The 15,894-nt window shown below is 32.3% G+C and overlaps 3 protein-coding genes across 6 annotated transcripts; 1 reads left to right on the top strand and 2 right to left on the bottom strand.

Moving 5' to 3' along the window:
• Positions 1 to 2,282: 2,282 nt before the first annotated feature.
• On the bottom strand, positions 2,283 to 3,316 carry Ufc1 (Ubiquitin-fold modifier conjugating enzyme 1). 4 transcript variants are annotated; one of them, XM_076397770.1, is made up of 5 exons: positions 3,290 to 3,316; positions 2,929 to 3,055; positions 2,728 to 2,859; positions 2,504 to 2,671; positions 2,283 to 2,444 (listed from the first exon to the last, which is right to left on the bottom strand). In XM_076397770.1, the coding sequence occupies exons 2-5, from the start codon at positions 3,049 to 3,051 to the stop codon at positions 2,361 to 2,363; spliced, it is 507 nt and encodes a 168-aa protein (XP_076253885.1). In that variant the 5' UTR covers positions 3,052 to 3,055; positions 3,290 to 3,316; the 3' UTR covers positions 2,283 to 2,360. The 4 variants fall into 4 exon arrangements, with proteins under 4 accessions (XP_076253885.1, XP_076253884.1, XP_076253883.1 ...); XM_076397769.1 differs by having other exon boundaries at positions 3,257 to 3,298; XM_076397768.1 differs by lacking the exon at positions 3,290 to 3,316 and adding an exon at positions 3,125 to 3,249.
• Positions 3,317 to 3,601: 285 nt separating this feature from the next.
• Patr-1 (Protein associated with topo II related - 1) lies at positions 3,602 to 14,771 on the top strand. Its single transcript, XM_076397707.1, has 15 exons — positions 3,602 to 3,995; positions 4,192 to 4,354; positions 4,410 to 4,492; positions 4,551 to 4,719; positions 4,770 to 4,849; positions 4,903 to 4,945; positions 4,999 to 5,123; positions 6,473 to 6,636; positions 6,697 to 6,838; positions 7,026 to 7,208; positions 7,574 to 7,794; positions 7,930 to 8,104; positions 8,167 to 8,321; positions 11,866 to 12,004; positions 13,626 to 14,771. The coding sequence occupies exons 1-15, from the start codon at positions 3,939 to 3,941 to the stop codon at positions 13,890 to 13,892; spliced, it is 2,166 nt and encodes a 721-aa protein (XP_076253822.1). The 5' UTR covers positions 3,602 to 3,938; the 3' UTR covers positions 13,893 to 14,771.
• LOC143192391 (uncharacterized) lies at positions 8,780 to 11,772 on the bottom strand. The gene is made up of 3 exons (XM_076397740.1): positions 11,414 to 11,772; positions 9,786 to 9,999; positions 8,780 to 9,732 (listed from the first exon to the last, which is right to left on the bottom strand). Exons 1-3 carry the CDS (start codon positions 11,690 to 11,692, stop codon positions 8,912 to 8,914), a joined length of 1,314 nt encoding a protein of 437 aa, XP_076253855.1. The 5' UTR covers positions 11,693 to 11,772; the 3' UTR covers positions 8,780 to 8,911.
• Positions 14,772 to 15,894: the final 1,123 nt, after the last annotated feature.

Raw genomic sequence — 15,894 nt, 5'->3', positions numbered from 1 at the left:
AAAAATGTGAATAACTTTTCTACACTCTTAGAACATTGATGGTTTGAATTGACCAATAAAATTCCCTATTCGCAAATAAACACACCTTCGTAATGGTTGCAAATAGCTTAAGTATCAGATTTAATGGCAATACTGGTGAAATTGCACATTCAATGTCAGGAAGAAAACTTTTACTTTTTTCTTTAATCGTTGGACGCCGATAATATGTTAATTAGATATCCGTATTAAGCAAACACTGCTTGTTTACACCCAAGAGACTTTTAAGTTTGCAAAAAGTACGCTGGTTGTCTATAATTTACTTTATTAAAACAAATAGTTATTAACTATTTTAAATTTATGTTAATTAAGGAGGAATCTATCCTATACAAATGTTTTGACCCGAGCACCTGATGAACCAGAACACTTTCTTTTAGTTGGGGTGGGTGAACATCACGCCGAGGGTACAGCACTATGGGAAACGTTCAAACGTGAGACTTAAATTAAATCGTTATATTACCTAATGGAGTACAATGCCCTGAAAATCGATTTATATGAACAACAGATCCATTATTACTACCGGTATGTTATTCGCCATAAAAGCAAAAGAGAAACAAATTAAAACTTATTTAAAGAACAAACAAAAATAAGCACCATAAAAGGAAAACTAAATGCTAATATATATTTGATCCACCACGTTATTGTCATTTCAAAAATGTTTATTCAAAGTTTTTTTGTACATACGTCGTCAAGATGTTTAATGTATTGCCGGTCGCAATTTGTAAATTCGTTTCAGACTCTGACAAATTTTGCTTCTCGTTTTATTCTAGTCAAAAAGAGACACAATGCTGCCTGTCAATGTCGTCCGTTTATTAGACGTATTCAAAATCTTTGAAAGAAATCGTGATAAGAGGTTATAATTCTAACCTATAAACTATTGTGGCTGTATAATTAACTGTAGTTTTTAAATATATACTATAATTTTGAACTAAATTATATTTGATAACAATTTTTGTTCAATACTCATAAAAAATCACAATGACATGACTAATACAAGTCTTTTGCAACTGTTGATACGAAATTTACAACACATCGAGGCTGCCTTGAATGATTCATACAAACAAAGATAGTGGTAAAACAATTTTGTAGCATTTTCAATCAATTCTAATGTCAAAATTTAAATTAGACTGAATAAAATCTTAACATATATTGAAATTCACGATAGATTTTATTACTTGTTTTTATTTTTCAAGCATTATTATAATAAATTATTAACGATTGAAATATTATGAGAATCATGTATTCAAAATATATTGAAACGTTTTTGATGCAAAAGAAAAATAAAAGTTTACGGATAACTCGATTGATTTCAAGCAATTACACGTCTAACAACCATGTGAAAGTAACTTGAGAACCGTAAGAAAGCTGTTTTGACCTATTGCCTTATAGCATTCCATATTGCGTCCATCTATTGGGTATTTACTGGCCTCTGCCCCCCTATATCGTTTAATTAGTTCTTAAATTGTTGAGTATTGTAATTGTTAAATATATGTAATATTCGGTATTTTTGTGCCGGCAAAATTTGAAAAATCGTCAATGAATTGACGTTATGCGTCTACACCTACTAGATTTTAACAGAATATTTTTTATACATATTTTAAAGTATGGTTTTATCAACTAGGCTTTATCTGAACTGAACCTACAGTTTAACGTGGGCTCCGAACCACGATCCTCGGCATTAAGCCTACCCACTGGCATATCCCAGAAGACATCATGCCTTATCCAGCCTGGTTACTGACGTGAATAGCATCACTTTCTTTGTCGAATTTTGCACTCTTGCCTAGGACAATCACAAAAATAAATTCACGACTATACCCCAGCAGGATTCGAACGCGGGACCATCGCAACAGTAGGTGGACCGTCCTGTCGCCTAACAGTAGTAGTGGCTTAACAGAATATTGTTTTTGTCAGAAGTTTCAGCTTAAGACGCTTTAGGTAAACTTATCATTGTTATAGTCTAGTTGCCTTAACATTTATATTTTATTGATATAAATTATTATTACAATTCAAATTTAATTGTCGATTTCTTATGGTCTATGCAAGGATCTAAAAGGCTTTTAAAAATCAATTCGAATTAAAAATCCAATTATATCCAAGAAGTGAGAAATGTATTTAACAAATATTGAAATGTCAAATCATGAAATGATATGAGAAATTAAAGAGATTATTTTAAAATAATTAAAGTGAGCGAATTTTAAAAAGTGCTCTACATTTAATTATGTTTAATTAATGAATAAAATACAAAATAGCAAAAAAATATATATTAATACATTATATTAATTCTAAAAACCTGTAACTTAACATATCAATTTAATTTAAAATATTCATTTAGGGGCTTCTTTTTCTTTATAAGATATAACACCCTTTGCTATCAAGTCTGGTATTTCCACAGCCAACCAGGGCCCAAGCTGAAATATAGGTACAAATTAACAAATGAGAATTTAGTAAAGAAGTAATAAAAGTTTACCCCTAATGCCATAGCATGTCCTATACCGAATTTAGGGACGTTTCTTGCCCAAAGCGGCTTAAAATGATCGCTCAAACATATTTTACCACCACGATACATTTTTGCTGTTTTGCCATCTAGCTCTGGTAAAGCTATTTCAGGAGCTGTGTTAGGATACGTTATTGGTATCTGGATAATGTAACTGAATTAAATGTCAATGCTTTTTAGAAATGAAAGAAACTTACATCAAATTCCACATCAAACTCATACTTCAACAGATCATGGATAAACCAACATTTTCCAAACCATTTTGTTCCTTCCTTATTGGATTCTAGACGGAACCAATCATTATCAGCTGTCTTATTGTTTTGCACGTACTAAAACAACCACATTCTTACTGGAACATATGGTTATAGAATAATGTAAATTTGAAAATAAATACTAACTTTAATCAACGATTGGTATTCTTCTTTCAGCCTTTCAATCCATAACTCTTTGTCTCGAGGACCAGCATTTGTTTTCAAAAGGGGTATACTACTAAGAGTTTTTCGTGTTCCTTCGTCAACCATATTTCTTAAATATATTAATTTTGTTTAATGTTAACCTTACTTTTAAATGCCAACATGATATGACAAAACTAACCCAAAATTATTATTAAAAAATTACAAATTATGACACAGTATCAGAGCTGTTATTATGTGAATTTAAAAGTCAATGTGATATGATAATGATATGTGATTGGGGTAACGAAAAACAAACAAATACAGTTAATACTTAACATTCAAGTTTTTGTATTATCATAAATACTTTGTTGAAATCAGTCAACATGTGTCACATAAATCATCACATCCTTATAATAGGAATACTGGATGCATCGATATTTGTTGACTTGTATTTTAAAAATATATCGATTTGAAAAAAAAAAGGAAATTAACGACATTACACTATATTCTTTGGAGCCATATATTAACATTTGTGTTTGCCGATATTTTTTATCCATCCAAAACTATAACTAATTAATATAATTGTTATTTTCCAATATATCGATATTACGTTATTACATACACGGCCGACATTCCTACCTTACTCTAATAAATTTTTAAGGTTACTAACAGTTTCAAAATATGACAACCGTCATTTAGAACTGTCTAGTATACCGTAAGAAAGTGGATATTTGCCGTATTTTAAAACACTTTCTAAAAATAATTTGTATTTCAAAGTTGTTCGTATGTATGTAGTTGTTCAAAGTATATTTGCATTATTGTCAGAATTATCTGTAATATAATTGAATAGTATTAATAACATAACGGGAACTATATATATAAACTTTAAACACTTCCTTTCTTTAAAAAGTTTTGAGTTTACGCTGTTGGTAATGAACATATGGAAATGACAAAAAACAGAAATAATTTTATGTGAATGTGTAAAATGAGATTGTCCGTTTTAAAAAGATCCAATGGCAAATTCTTTTTTTGATTTTGATACTTCGTTAAAAGGAGATCCACTTTTAAAGGTAAGCTTTCCCTATAATTGAAATTTTATAGTAATGCATACATGAGTAATCTAAAAAATAACATGCAGGTTTTTATATCTTCAGTTATTATAGGAAGTTTAGAGGTTGATTATGCGGTTTTATCATTAAGTTCAGTCAATGTTTTTTATTTAATCTGATAGCTTTTTGTTTATAACAATAATGTTTTTATTTTTAGAAAGACGGTATTTTACCCGATGAAGACGATTGTTTTGAGAATGAGGAGAAATATGACGCTTTAAATGACGAAACATTTGGAGCTTGTGACTCTACAGATGATTGGGAGCAACAGCATGAACAATTTGCTGAGATCAATGAGATTACAAAACAATCCAAACCAGGTACATTGTTTTAACTATGTTTATGCTATTATTTTATAACCATGTACTTTTTTAGACAGTTCAACTACATATGCATGCTTTCAGGCTGCAATTGACAAATGTTTTACGGAAGATCTTCTGGATGAAGTGACTAAATTTGTAAGTTTAAGTGAACTACCAAAAATGTAAGTTTCATTGTTGTCTTTTATTGATGCAGGTTGCTGAAATTAAACCACGAAAGATTCAGGCCAATCATCAGCAGAGAGCAAAAAAAAGTATAGCTAATGGGGTGCCAAATCATTCTAGAAATATATGCACTGTAGAGGAATTAGAAAAAAATCTTTTGAAATGTTCAACACAGAATAACAATCCACCACAGCAAAATGGTAAGTTTTTGGCACATTTGTTTTGTGGATAATAAAATGTTGGTTTTTAGTTCGACCCCACCAAATTCAAGATTCTAGAATACCATTACTGCCGATGCAATCAGGGCCGGCTTATCACCATTTATTACAGGTAGGAGCAAATTAAGTGGTTTTTAGGTGTATCTAATATTGGTTTTCTTGTAGCATACAAATACAAGAATCCCACCACCAAATTTGCCACCGATAAGTAAGTACTTGTGTATTTTTGTATTCCTCTTATATAATTGGTAATTTTTGTAGGTATGCCACCACCTGGTATAACCCATATTAGGCCACATCCCTTGTTAGGAGCCGCATTAAGAATGGTCCCTCACATGGTACCCAATGGCACTCCGAGGCCTCCTGGTTTTATGTATCCTCTACCAGTAAGTAATTTTTTAAAAATTATATTTATTTAATTATCTTTTTGGGTATAAAAATTATTATTTGGGTAGTATTTTATCTTTAGAGCCAATTGAGACTTCGAGAAATTTGGCGCCAAATTTTGATGTGTTGTTTCCTTTAATATAGGTAGATACATTTTTTATAATCAGGTAACATTTAATTAATGTAACAGTATTACTTAATATATTTTATAATTTTTGTCTGAATTCCCATTTTATTAAAAGGAAAAAAAGTACATATAGTTTTACTTATGAGAATAAATTATATTTTTAAATATATTTTTTAACATATATACAATGAAATTAATATATATTTTTTCAAAAACAAATAATATTGTCGCTTTATAATGTGATATTTTAACATTTAACTGATTTGAAAATCTACTGAAACCAATAAGGGTAAATAACAAAGAGAAAATATATGAAATATAAAATACCCATTTTTGTCGTATTAATTCGACTGAATTATTTTATATCTTGCAATTAATTTTGAATACTTACCTTTCGTGGGTCTTGAGCACAGGAAATTTTATTCATTTTCTTTTTTCTGTTTTAACTATCGCGGCAAATTATAAGTCCAAATAAAAAATATTCTTTCCCATTAGAACTTCCGAATAGTGAGTATTAAAACAACTTTTCTATTAAAATGCAAGGTAACACAAAATATTCAAGTACAACTTTGTTCATAAAAATGTGGAGACCGAATTTTTAAAGACTATATGCGCACCACTACTTATGTCGCCGGGTTACATGTAGTATATATCTAGTCTCAACGTCGCAATGTTGCCGCATCAACTCTGAGTTTTAGTTCAGTTTGGCTTTGACATACAACAAAATTCTATTTTAAATAAAATAATGAAACAAACATATTACCAAATTATATACATTAATTATGTATTAATATATACATATATTATAGTACATCTAAAAACTACAGTTAATTACACAGCCACAATAGTTTATAGGTTAGAGTTCTAACCTATTATATTGCTTTCAAGAATTTTGTGTACGTCTGACAACCGGACGACTTTGCCACGCTTATTCGTTTACGTGTTCGAACTTATCAGACAGCATTGTGTCTCTTTTTAACTGAAACAAAATTAGGAGGAAAATATTGTCTGATTCTGAAACGAATGTAACGAACATGTATCGGTCGTTAAGAATCGGTTTTCGATGGGCGGAGTCTTATACCGATTATTATTCCCGAGCACCACTGATGGCGGGGAGAATTACGAAATGTCATGTGTTGCATCCACCATAATGGAGATAATATTGAAAACCTTTTTACACCAAATTTGTGCACGATTAATAAGTAGCAAATATGTTTTAAGGTTAACAACCACTTTGGATTCCCGCCGCCTCCTCATGTGTTGCCGAATCAAGGGCAATGCCCAAACGTTATGCCACCGCCGAGGGGAATGTACCCGAACAACATGCAGATTCAACAGCAGCGCCCTCAATACCAACATATAAGGCGCGACAACAGTAACTACAGGTTTGTTGATTGTGCTCCACTCGATCCTTCCATAACTCTTGATGTTTGGTGTCTGTATAGGCCGAATCACAAAGAACAAGAGTACCAGGTACGAGACGAGTACGCCGGCTTGATGACCGCAAAGGATAAACAATGGCTTCTCAATATTCAAATGTTACAGCTGAACACGGGAACCCCGTATTTTGATGACTATTACTATACGGTAAGTCCAACATTTGGAATACCACGATTAGGAGTTAGTTCTCATCAGCGCCATCTGTTATTCACCATTGACTTTAATACGTTAACGACAGGCCAAAATGCCATTTCAAGCTTTATTGGTCAAATGATTGGCAATACTAGTGGAAAAATGATAAGAATTAATTCCTAATACATTGTTTACGTTATAGATACATAAAGAACGGCAACTGAAGAACAACAAAGAGAATAATCAACTCCACAATGACAGGAACGGTCGGTTTCCGAACAACAGTGGCAGGCAAAGGAAAAATAGCGAGAGGCAAGACGGCAATACGCTGACGCCTCGGGTGTATACACCGTTACAGTTCGAAAATTCCTTGGGGAAGTTACAGGTATGGAAATATCTATATATAGTTAGTTCAATAAAACAGTAAACTCACGTTATCTAAATCGATGACGCCAAAACCGCGCAAAACTATGACTTAGTTTATTTTGGCTTTAACTTAAACTACAGCTAATTATACAGTCAAAATAGTTTGTAGATTAGCAGTGTATTTAATTATATTTACGTTGAACTCCACACCACCTATGATGTAGAGTTTTATGTGCGTCTTTTTAATGAGTATGGGAAAATTAATAGACTTGTTTTTTCTTAAACACCAATACCAATATCTATTTATTTGTTCATATTATTTGGGACTGACACTACAAGTAAATATATACATAAGCATAATAATAATGGATAATTGTTTTGCAGTGTGGTTCTGTAACTGCCCCAAGGAAGATTATAGATATGGATATTGTAACGCCCGAGAAAGATCAGGATATTGCCCAGCCGACGAAAGACTCGCGAAAAATCAAACAGCTCCTTCTGGAACTAGAAGCTCTCTACTCCTTGTTACTTAGAGCTGAGGACCTCAAGAATCCTATGTTTATTAGTAATATGGAAAAGTGGAGGGAAATGAAGCAGAAACAAAGGTGGGTTTTGCATTATTTTATTGAAAACCATTTTATAAATTCTAATACTAGTTATTGTTTGTTAAATAAAAAATACTGTACCAGAAATAGTTTGTTCCACCGTTCGTTGCAGAGTAATGTTTTTCTTATCATCAGGTTAAGGGAATTAGAACAAGCACCCACTCCCGAGCAAAAACAAGAGGTGCTCCGATTGTTCAAGTTGGAGAGCGAGCCCGTGGTAGAGAGCCAACACGATTACATCATGAAAATCATCAATTGCTGGTTACAAGAAGAGAAATTTGTCAGTTTTCTGAATATAAGGAAGGGGAAGGTGGGGAAAAACCATCGCAATTTCTGTTTCAACGACTGATCGTCGTCTGTTTTTCTATTTAGATGCTTCTGTTGAGACTGCTGCCCCATTTGAACGGAGAATTCGCTAATCAGCAGGAGGAGGTGTGGACCAGGGTTCTTTTGAGCTTACCAATCACAGGTCGAAGAGATACAGCCGGTGATAATATCTTCCCCAAATTTTATTCTTATTTTAAAAGGTAAGACATCTCCATTCTTTAGTTTCTTTCTCCATAATTTTTGATTGTTGAAAGCCTTGATATTTCTCGTTTATAACATTATCTTCAGCTTCATTGAACATTTTTGAGAAATAGTTTTATTTATGTTTTAAAACTGCCTGGTTTAAAATTGGTAATTTTGAAATTGTGTCAGCGTCGACATCCGAGAGATATCTTAACCGTAACATTGATTATGTCTGAACATATGCTTTTTTTATATCTAGATGCTTCTATTTGGTTCCCTGTATAATGTTGTCAAAAAAGAAACAAAATTGTTCGAGTCATTTAATAGAAATATATAGTCTATTCAAAGTTATTTTGTACATACATCTAAATTTGTAACATCAAAACGTCCCAATGTTGCCGCATCTCAACTCTTCATTTCATTTTGGCTTTGACATACAACACAATTCTAATCTAAATAAAATAATTGTGTTTTGTGGTATTTTGTTATTGGAAAAAGCTTTACTAACGGTTTTTTATAACGATAAAACTACATTTTTTCCAGTTTTGGTAGCTTTTGTCTATGATATAATACTGATGAAGTCGTTCTTATGTATGACTAAAGTTTTTTAAGGACAATCATTTACTACAGGCTGTACGGTTTGGACTTGATTGCTTATTCTTTTACAATTCGCCACATCTCTAAAATTAAAGAACAATCTATTCATCGTGCCCAGCATCAATAGTATTTTAGAAGTCACGTCGGCTTCCCTCTCCATCAGAAACATCTTCACCAGAATATCAAGTACGCACGGTATCCAGAAACAGACGAACGCCAAAATGCACTTGTTTAAATCAGGATTATCGGATGCTCGTATTTGCTTGAGCTTCGAGTAATACACGACCAGGAAGAACAGAAACACGAACACGATCAAATGGAAACATTTCAAGTACGGATTGTCCTTGAAGCAGGTCACGCTGGATCTTCGCACGGCCTTGTCGACGAAATGTTTCATGAGGAAATAGTGTGCCTTGGCGAGATCGTGATCGTTTTTGTTTTGTTTGAATTTGTCGATGATGCCGTAGATTCGATGAAGGATAAGTTGGGTTTCGTTATGATGGGTACCGTTGCTCTGTTCCAAGACGTCGTTGATTAAATTGTCGGGACGGGTGACATTGAAATTGAACATATCCGGATTGAAGTTGTTCAGCGTAATCTCCGGTTGATAATCTGATGTGTTCATGATTCCGTATAATATCGATACGAAAATTTGTGGCAGTACTATGGTGGCAACACAGTTATATAAAGTTGTTTGTTTACTCTTGGTTGTTAATCCTTTCGCAACGCCAGTTTGTTTGACAGATAGTTCTGGTATTGAAGATGCTAAATCGGTTTTACAGGTCTGGCAAACGTATATCAGCGACACGATACAACTGATGAAAGAATAAACTGTAAAAAATACATATTAAACCTCCGTTTAGACAATTCACCATTTCTCTTACCCAACAGTGCTTGATAAAGAAAAATTTTCATAAAGCAGTTCTGTTCTTCCATGGTTAAAGTTTGTTTCTCTGACGTAAGTCTGCGGGACCTCCTTTGAGATATCTCTTTAGAGATGTTTTTGGTTTTATTGTTTATGGACATTTGCACTAGTTCGTTGTATCTCTGAAGAAAGTTGATTTTGTTATTTCTGGTATCCTCAGCTTCATTTTCGCTCTAGAGATTAATGATAATCTTGTTAAAGAGATTAATATTAATTAAAACCAAATTATACTAACAATTATTTGCCTGAAGAATTAAAATAAGAGTTCAAAATAGATAAAAAAAACTCAACATTCTCTGATGGCGAAAAATATAGAAAAATTGATAACAGAAATAGAAAGAATATACTTGTATTAATGATATACATACACTCATGGAAGAAGGTGGAAAGTTCAGCTTCTAAATTGAAGTTGTATTCATGGTAGAAAGCACGATTTAACAAAACAATAAAAGCAAAAGAAAACATGGACCAAGAAATCTTTCGGGCATCAGAATGAATAGAATAATAGAGGCTGACTGAAAAATGAGTAACTACATAATAGGTGAAATAAACTCTACTGAACTGAATTAAAATGGAAGAAAGGAGGAATGTAAAGAACTAATGAAGAAATTGAACTCTGTTAAGAGTAATATAATATTTATTATTCATTATATAAACTTATTAATTCAAGAAATTCCTTAAAAATGAAAGGAAAGCAATTAAAAAATACAGAACCAAAAAAAATCTGATAAAATAGTGATGAGAACAGTATTTACAGAAGAATTTGAACACATAGATGGCGCTAGTTTCATTGCATTCACCCCTTTTTTAGTTAGTACCAACCTTCAAAAGAAAACAGTTAAAATTTCGTGATATTCTACTCATAAGTTTGAATTATTATGATAAAAATGACACTACTTTTGTTATTTTCAAAAACAATTTCGTGCTAATTTGACACTGCTTCTGGATGGGAAAAAATTGCATTAGTTAATTAACATCGTAAAGATATCAAAAGAACGTGTTGATTTTATATTGCATGAGCGTTTGACTATGAGAAAGCTCTGTGCAAAGTGGGTATCGCGTTTGGTCACTGTTGGCCAAAAACAAGAACGAGTTGATGATTCTTAACAGTGTTTGGTCACGCTTAAACGTAACAAAGCAGAATTTTGCGTGGATATGTGACAATGAATGAAACATGGATCACACTCTTCATCTGAGTGGGCGGCAACTGGCGACGGGCCTATTTTGAGGCAAAAGATAAATCGCGTGGCTGTGTCGATTGATTGTGTGGCTCTCTGAAGAAGGAAATTACGTTGTTGAATAAAGCCAATTTCGAATAATAAAAAAAATGCGTTTCCTTTGTTACGCTCGGGACTTTTCAGCCCAAGTGTTATATATAGAGCAAATAAAATATAGAGTAAAATAAAATAAATTATAGCAAAGTAAATAATTACATAAAATTCTAGATTAGTACAGAAATGAGAAATGAAATGAAGAATTAAAATTGTTACAAAAACATGACTCAAAACAAATGATTGTAAAAAGAGATTGAATAGACAGTATTACTCTGTAATAGTTGCTATAAATACGTACTATTATAATACATACCTCAGGATAAAACGATATGTAACTATCTGCAGCCAAGGTATCGTTGATTATCGCCAGGTCATCAATATTGTTTTCGTATATTACGTGATCATAACCCCTCGAAAGAGCAATGCCACTGTACAGATATAAAATACCCAGAAGCAACGTTGAAATACCATTACACAGTTTGTTCCATTTTATGGGGTTCTGCGTCAATTTGCCCCAGTAAACAACATAAGCTATACCAATCAAACCAGTAGGTAGTAATATCGCAGAAACGACCAAATAGATCTGAAACATTTTTCCGTGTCAAGACTAGCACTATTAAATGAACGCTCGCGACTAAACCGTACCCATATATATGTTAAATGAGGGTGTTCTGATAAAAGTACAGTAATAACAGTAACTTTAATCTATCGCCTCACTTAAATGGGACTATTATCAATTGAATCGTCGTTGTTTTTTTTTTTCAGATTTATACAAAATTGCTCGATATCAAACATACTGGACATCGTCACTGGATTGGTGGAGGTGGTGAAGCAGGAGAACAACAGGAGCACTCCGTTGAGTCACGTGGGCAAGTCACCGTTATATTTCGTGTTATTGAATAAGGTAAGAATATGTGTTGAAATCTCTTTTGTTTGCAAGGAAAGTTATTCAGTTTCATCTTCTATCTCTATTTCTAACAAATTATGCTCGTTTTTGGTATTAAATTATGTTTGTAATTCCTTTCTAAGTTCTTTTTTAAATTCATTTCGTTTATCTCTCTTTTATCTTCCTTGCTATATGTTCTATAGATATGTTGAAAAGTGTAAGAGCTGCTTGAACCAAAAGAAAGCAGGAAAATTAATGAATTTTAAATTAAATGTTCATCTTTCATATTGATGACAACCTCAACAGTATGTATGATGGTCTCTCTATGGTATGACAGTTTTCTTGATGTATGAACACTACTTTTTAGTCTTTTTATGTTTTCATTTGCTTAAACGTACTTAGTCATCAATTGAAACTATAATTTCAAAAAATTAATGTATATAACGTTGATACTCCAATTTACTGCCGCTACTTAACTGATGTATATGTCCTTAGTTGTAATGCATTGTGCATGATTTTTAACTACACCTAATCAACACCATAAATGTTAATTATTCTTGACAACTCAGCTTTTATTTATTAGGGTTAGGAATTATTTATTATCATTTTTCACTTGGATTTAATCGAGAAAAAATATTGTCTTTTGCCGTCTGTTTACTTTACCGTTTACTTCCAATCTATATTCCATCCAAGTTCTTCGTAGCTATTTGAATTGATTTTACGTCTAGTAATATTGCAGTGGATGTGGATACAGTAGTACCATATTTTGGTTATAATAAACTTCCACGTCGATAGTCGCAAAACAGTCAATAGTCAAAAAACTAGCGACTGAAAATAGTAATTACTATTTTTTAAGGAATGGATTTTTTCTATCTAAAGGGAATAATACCCTACAAATGTTTTATCGTATTTTAATATCTTAATTGCTATTTTTAAATAATATACTATAATAAATATAGACAATGCAATAGAACTTAAATAAAACCTAAAACCTAAAGAAGTACAATAACCATAAATTAAACATATACCTATACCTAATCATAGAAAAAAAAACTAATTCATGACATAATTAAAAATGATCACACAATAACAATTAGAGCTTTTTTAAATAAAGTAAATGCTTTATTTGTTATTAAAATCGAGAGAGAGAGTAATTAAAATATTACATTAACAATCTTGAAAAATATCGTTCCAAACTGCTGCTCTATTAATATACAATATATTGTTATTTATAAGCAGACTACCAAAAAATCATAAAACTATATATATTACATATTATATCGATGTATCATATATTGGGTACATTTTTGCTCGCAGCTAGGACGACAGAGTCAGTACGTTAAAAATCAGTCGAATGAAACTAGTAGGATCAAAAAGACTAACTAAAAGTACGACTGAAACAGTCGATAGTAAATAGTAACAAAATCAGTCAAACCAAAAATAGCGATTCAAACAGTCGATAGTCAACAGTAGTTAGTTACTAAACAGTCGATAGTTCCCAATACTAATTTAAATCAAACAAGAAAAGTAATAAAAATCGAAAATGGACTAGTATTAAGGATTTGATAACGTTGCATTCCTGGTTTTTTAATACATATTGGATAAAAACTTTAAAAAATATTTTTGTTTTGTTTAACAGTTTGGAGTCTCCGCGTTAGTTATGCTCTTCATACGATGCGAATACCTGTTCTCCAGCGACACGGTGACGGAGAGCCAGCAGAACGACTGGTTGAAATTCCTCGGCTCCTGGTCGAAGCACGCCGACATCGTGAGCAAGGTGGCCGTGCCTCTGGAGACCATTCCCGAGCTCACCTTCACCAAACACGTGAACCGGTTTCAGAGTTTCGGCGAAGATCAGAGGGCCCCGCTGAAGAAACACTTCGTCGATGTTCATGTTTCGAACTAATAGCTTCGTGCATTTTTTCCTTTCAGATTTTTAACACGAATGGTAGGATACAACCTCTTCAGTTCTATCCACATGTTATCCGTTGACTTTACGATTAAAGACGCTTCCTTTTTTTTAATTTAGCCCCACATCCATACGACAATACAGTATATTCTAAAGTTTTATTTTCATTTTACGTACATAACATATATATTTATGTATATAGTAGAAATGTGCCTTGTTGTCATATGGTTGAGATCATTTAATAGCGATATGTTTTATTATTGTAATCCAAGTAATCCCTTTTGATTTCAATCTGGTTATATTTTCTTTGCGGTGAGTATATTCGATTTTAATGATTTTTTCTAGTGACGAGAGTTTTTTAACGCCAATTAGTTTGTACGACGTGTAAAAAATGATGATGATGATGCTGATTATGAAATTTTTTAAATTGTGGTTTTACCTGTATAATTTTTTATGTAGATGTTTACAAAAAGATCATGTGATTTATCATGTATGTATGTTTTTATTTTTTCGGTTACGGCGGCCCGTGTCACACCGCTTCCCGATTGTTTCTAGCTTACTGTTATGATTTTATCGGAAGCTATTATCGTTAAGAATATCGTTTCTTAAAACCCGTTTAATTTGTTTTGGTGAGGTGGGTGGCGGCGCGAGACGGGTCCGGATATAGTGTCTCCCATGCACGATGATATTATTTTGAGATGAGTGCCCATGGGACTGAGAAAATATCACCATTATATATACAATAAGAATATGTAATTTTTTATGTGAGATATCCGAAATATGTTGGACAGATATCGTTACTATATGCTTTTTTCAAAAATAAATAGTTAGTAATTATTAATGTCAAGAATAAAATAATAAAAGTATGAATAGATATATGATTTGGTTTCTTTTTCGACCACAATGTTTCTTACAGAAAATTGTTAAGTGAAATAGAACATCCAATCCACGCCCTTCTTGATATTATCAATGTTAGGAGTTCATTGAGACTCTCTACATTGCATACATATATGTAAAATTGAGTTGCAGTCGTTAGTGTCGCTAAAACCCGAGAACGTTTGGGCTGATTTGCATAATTTTGGTTTTAAAATATCGGAATCCCAGAAAAGGCATATATGGATGAGAGAAAAAGTAACAATTTTGTATTCCCATGCAAAGTGTCACCGTCACAAAGAATCAATATTTTTATTAGTTCGTTTTAATTTATTTTGTGACTAAAAATGTTTAATACTTATTAAAATTACCGGCGGCCTGGTTGTGGCCGGCCAGACCAGACCATTTACAGATTATCGGTTTTTTTTTCGGAAAAAAACTACATAAATAGTCTTTAAAAAAAAATAGAAAAATGTATTTATTCTAAGTATTTGCCATTTGATGCTATACATCATGCCTATATCACTACATAGTATAAAACAAAGTCGCCTTTTCTGTCCCTATATCCCTATGTGCGCTTAAATCTTTAAAACTACGCAACGGATTTTGATGCGATTTTTTTCAATAGATAGAGTGATTCAAGAGGAAGGTTTATATGTATAATACATGCATAATATACTAAGGCAACATTGCTAATTTTAGAGGTTTCTAACGTGATGTCGTAAATTAACCTATTTTTTTAGGCTTATTTAGCAATTAGCAAAAACGCTGCCTAACCCTACGAGTTAGATCAAATTAATGTACTACAGTATTGTACACCATAAAAAGGTCTACAAAAAAGTCCGCGATGGTATATGTTTATCTTTTAGGGATAACCCACATTAACCATTTTTATTGTTTACTTTTTACGTGAGAAAATGGCTTATTTACGAAGCTATTTTAAGCAATACGGCATTAATCCTTATCGAATTAAGTACCTTAAATACAGTGTGCAATTAATATAGATCAATATGGTTCCTTACAGCATGTAAATTAAACAAATATTTTCGGAGATATTACAAATTTAAAATTTGCGTTTAAAAATGTGTAATGTAATAAAAATTGTATGAATTTAGATATTCCAAAG

This window comes from Rhynchophorus ferrugineus, unplaced genomic scaffold (genome assembly GCF_030347505.1).
Source record: "Rhynchophorus ferrugineus isolate W39M unplaced genomic scaffold, kcgeb_rfMv2 rfM3, whole genome shotgun sequence".
Taxonomy (NCBI): domain Eukaryota; kingdom Metazoa; phylum Arthropoda; class Insecta; order Coleoptera; family Curculionidae; genus Rhynchophorus; species Rhynchophorus ferrugineus.
Note: the sequence above shows the minus strand (reverse complement) of the source record. Positions and strands in the feature narration are given on the sequence as shown.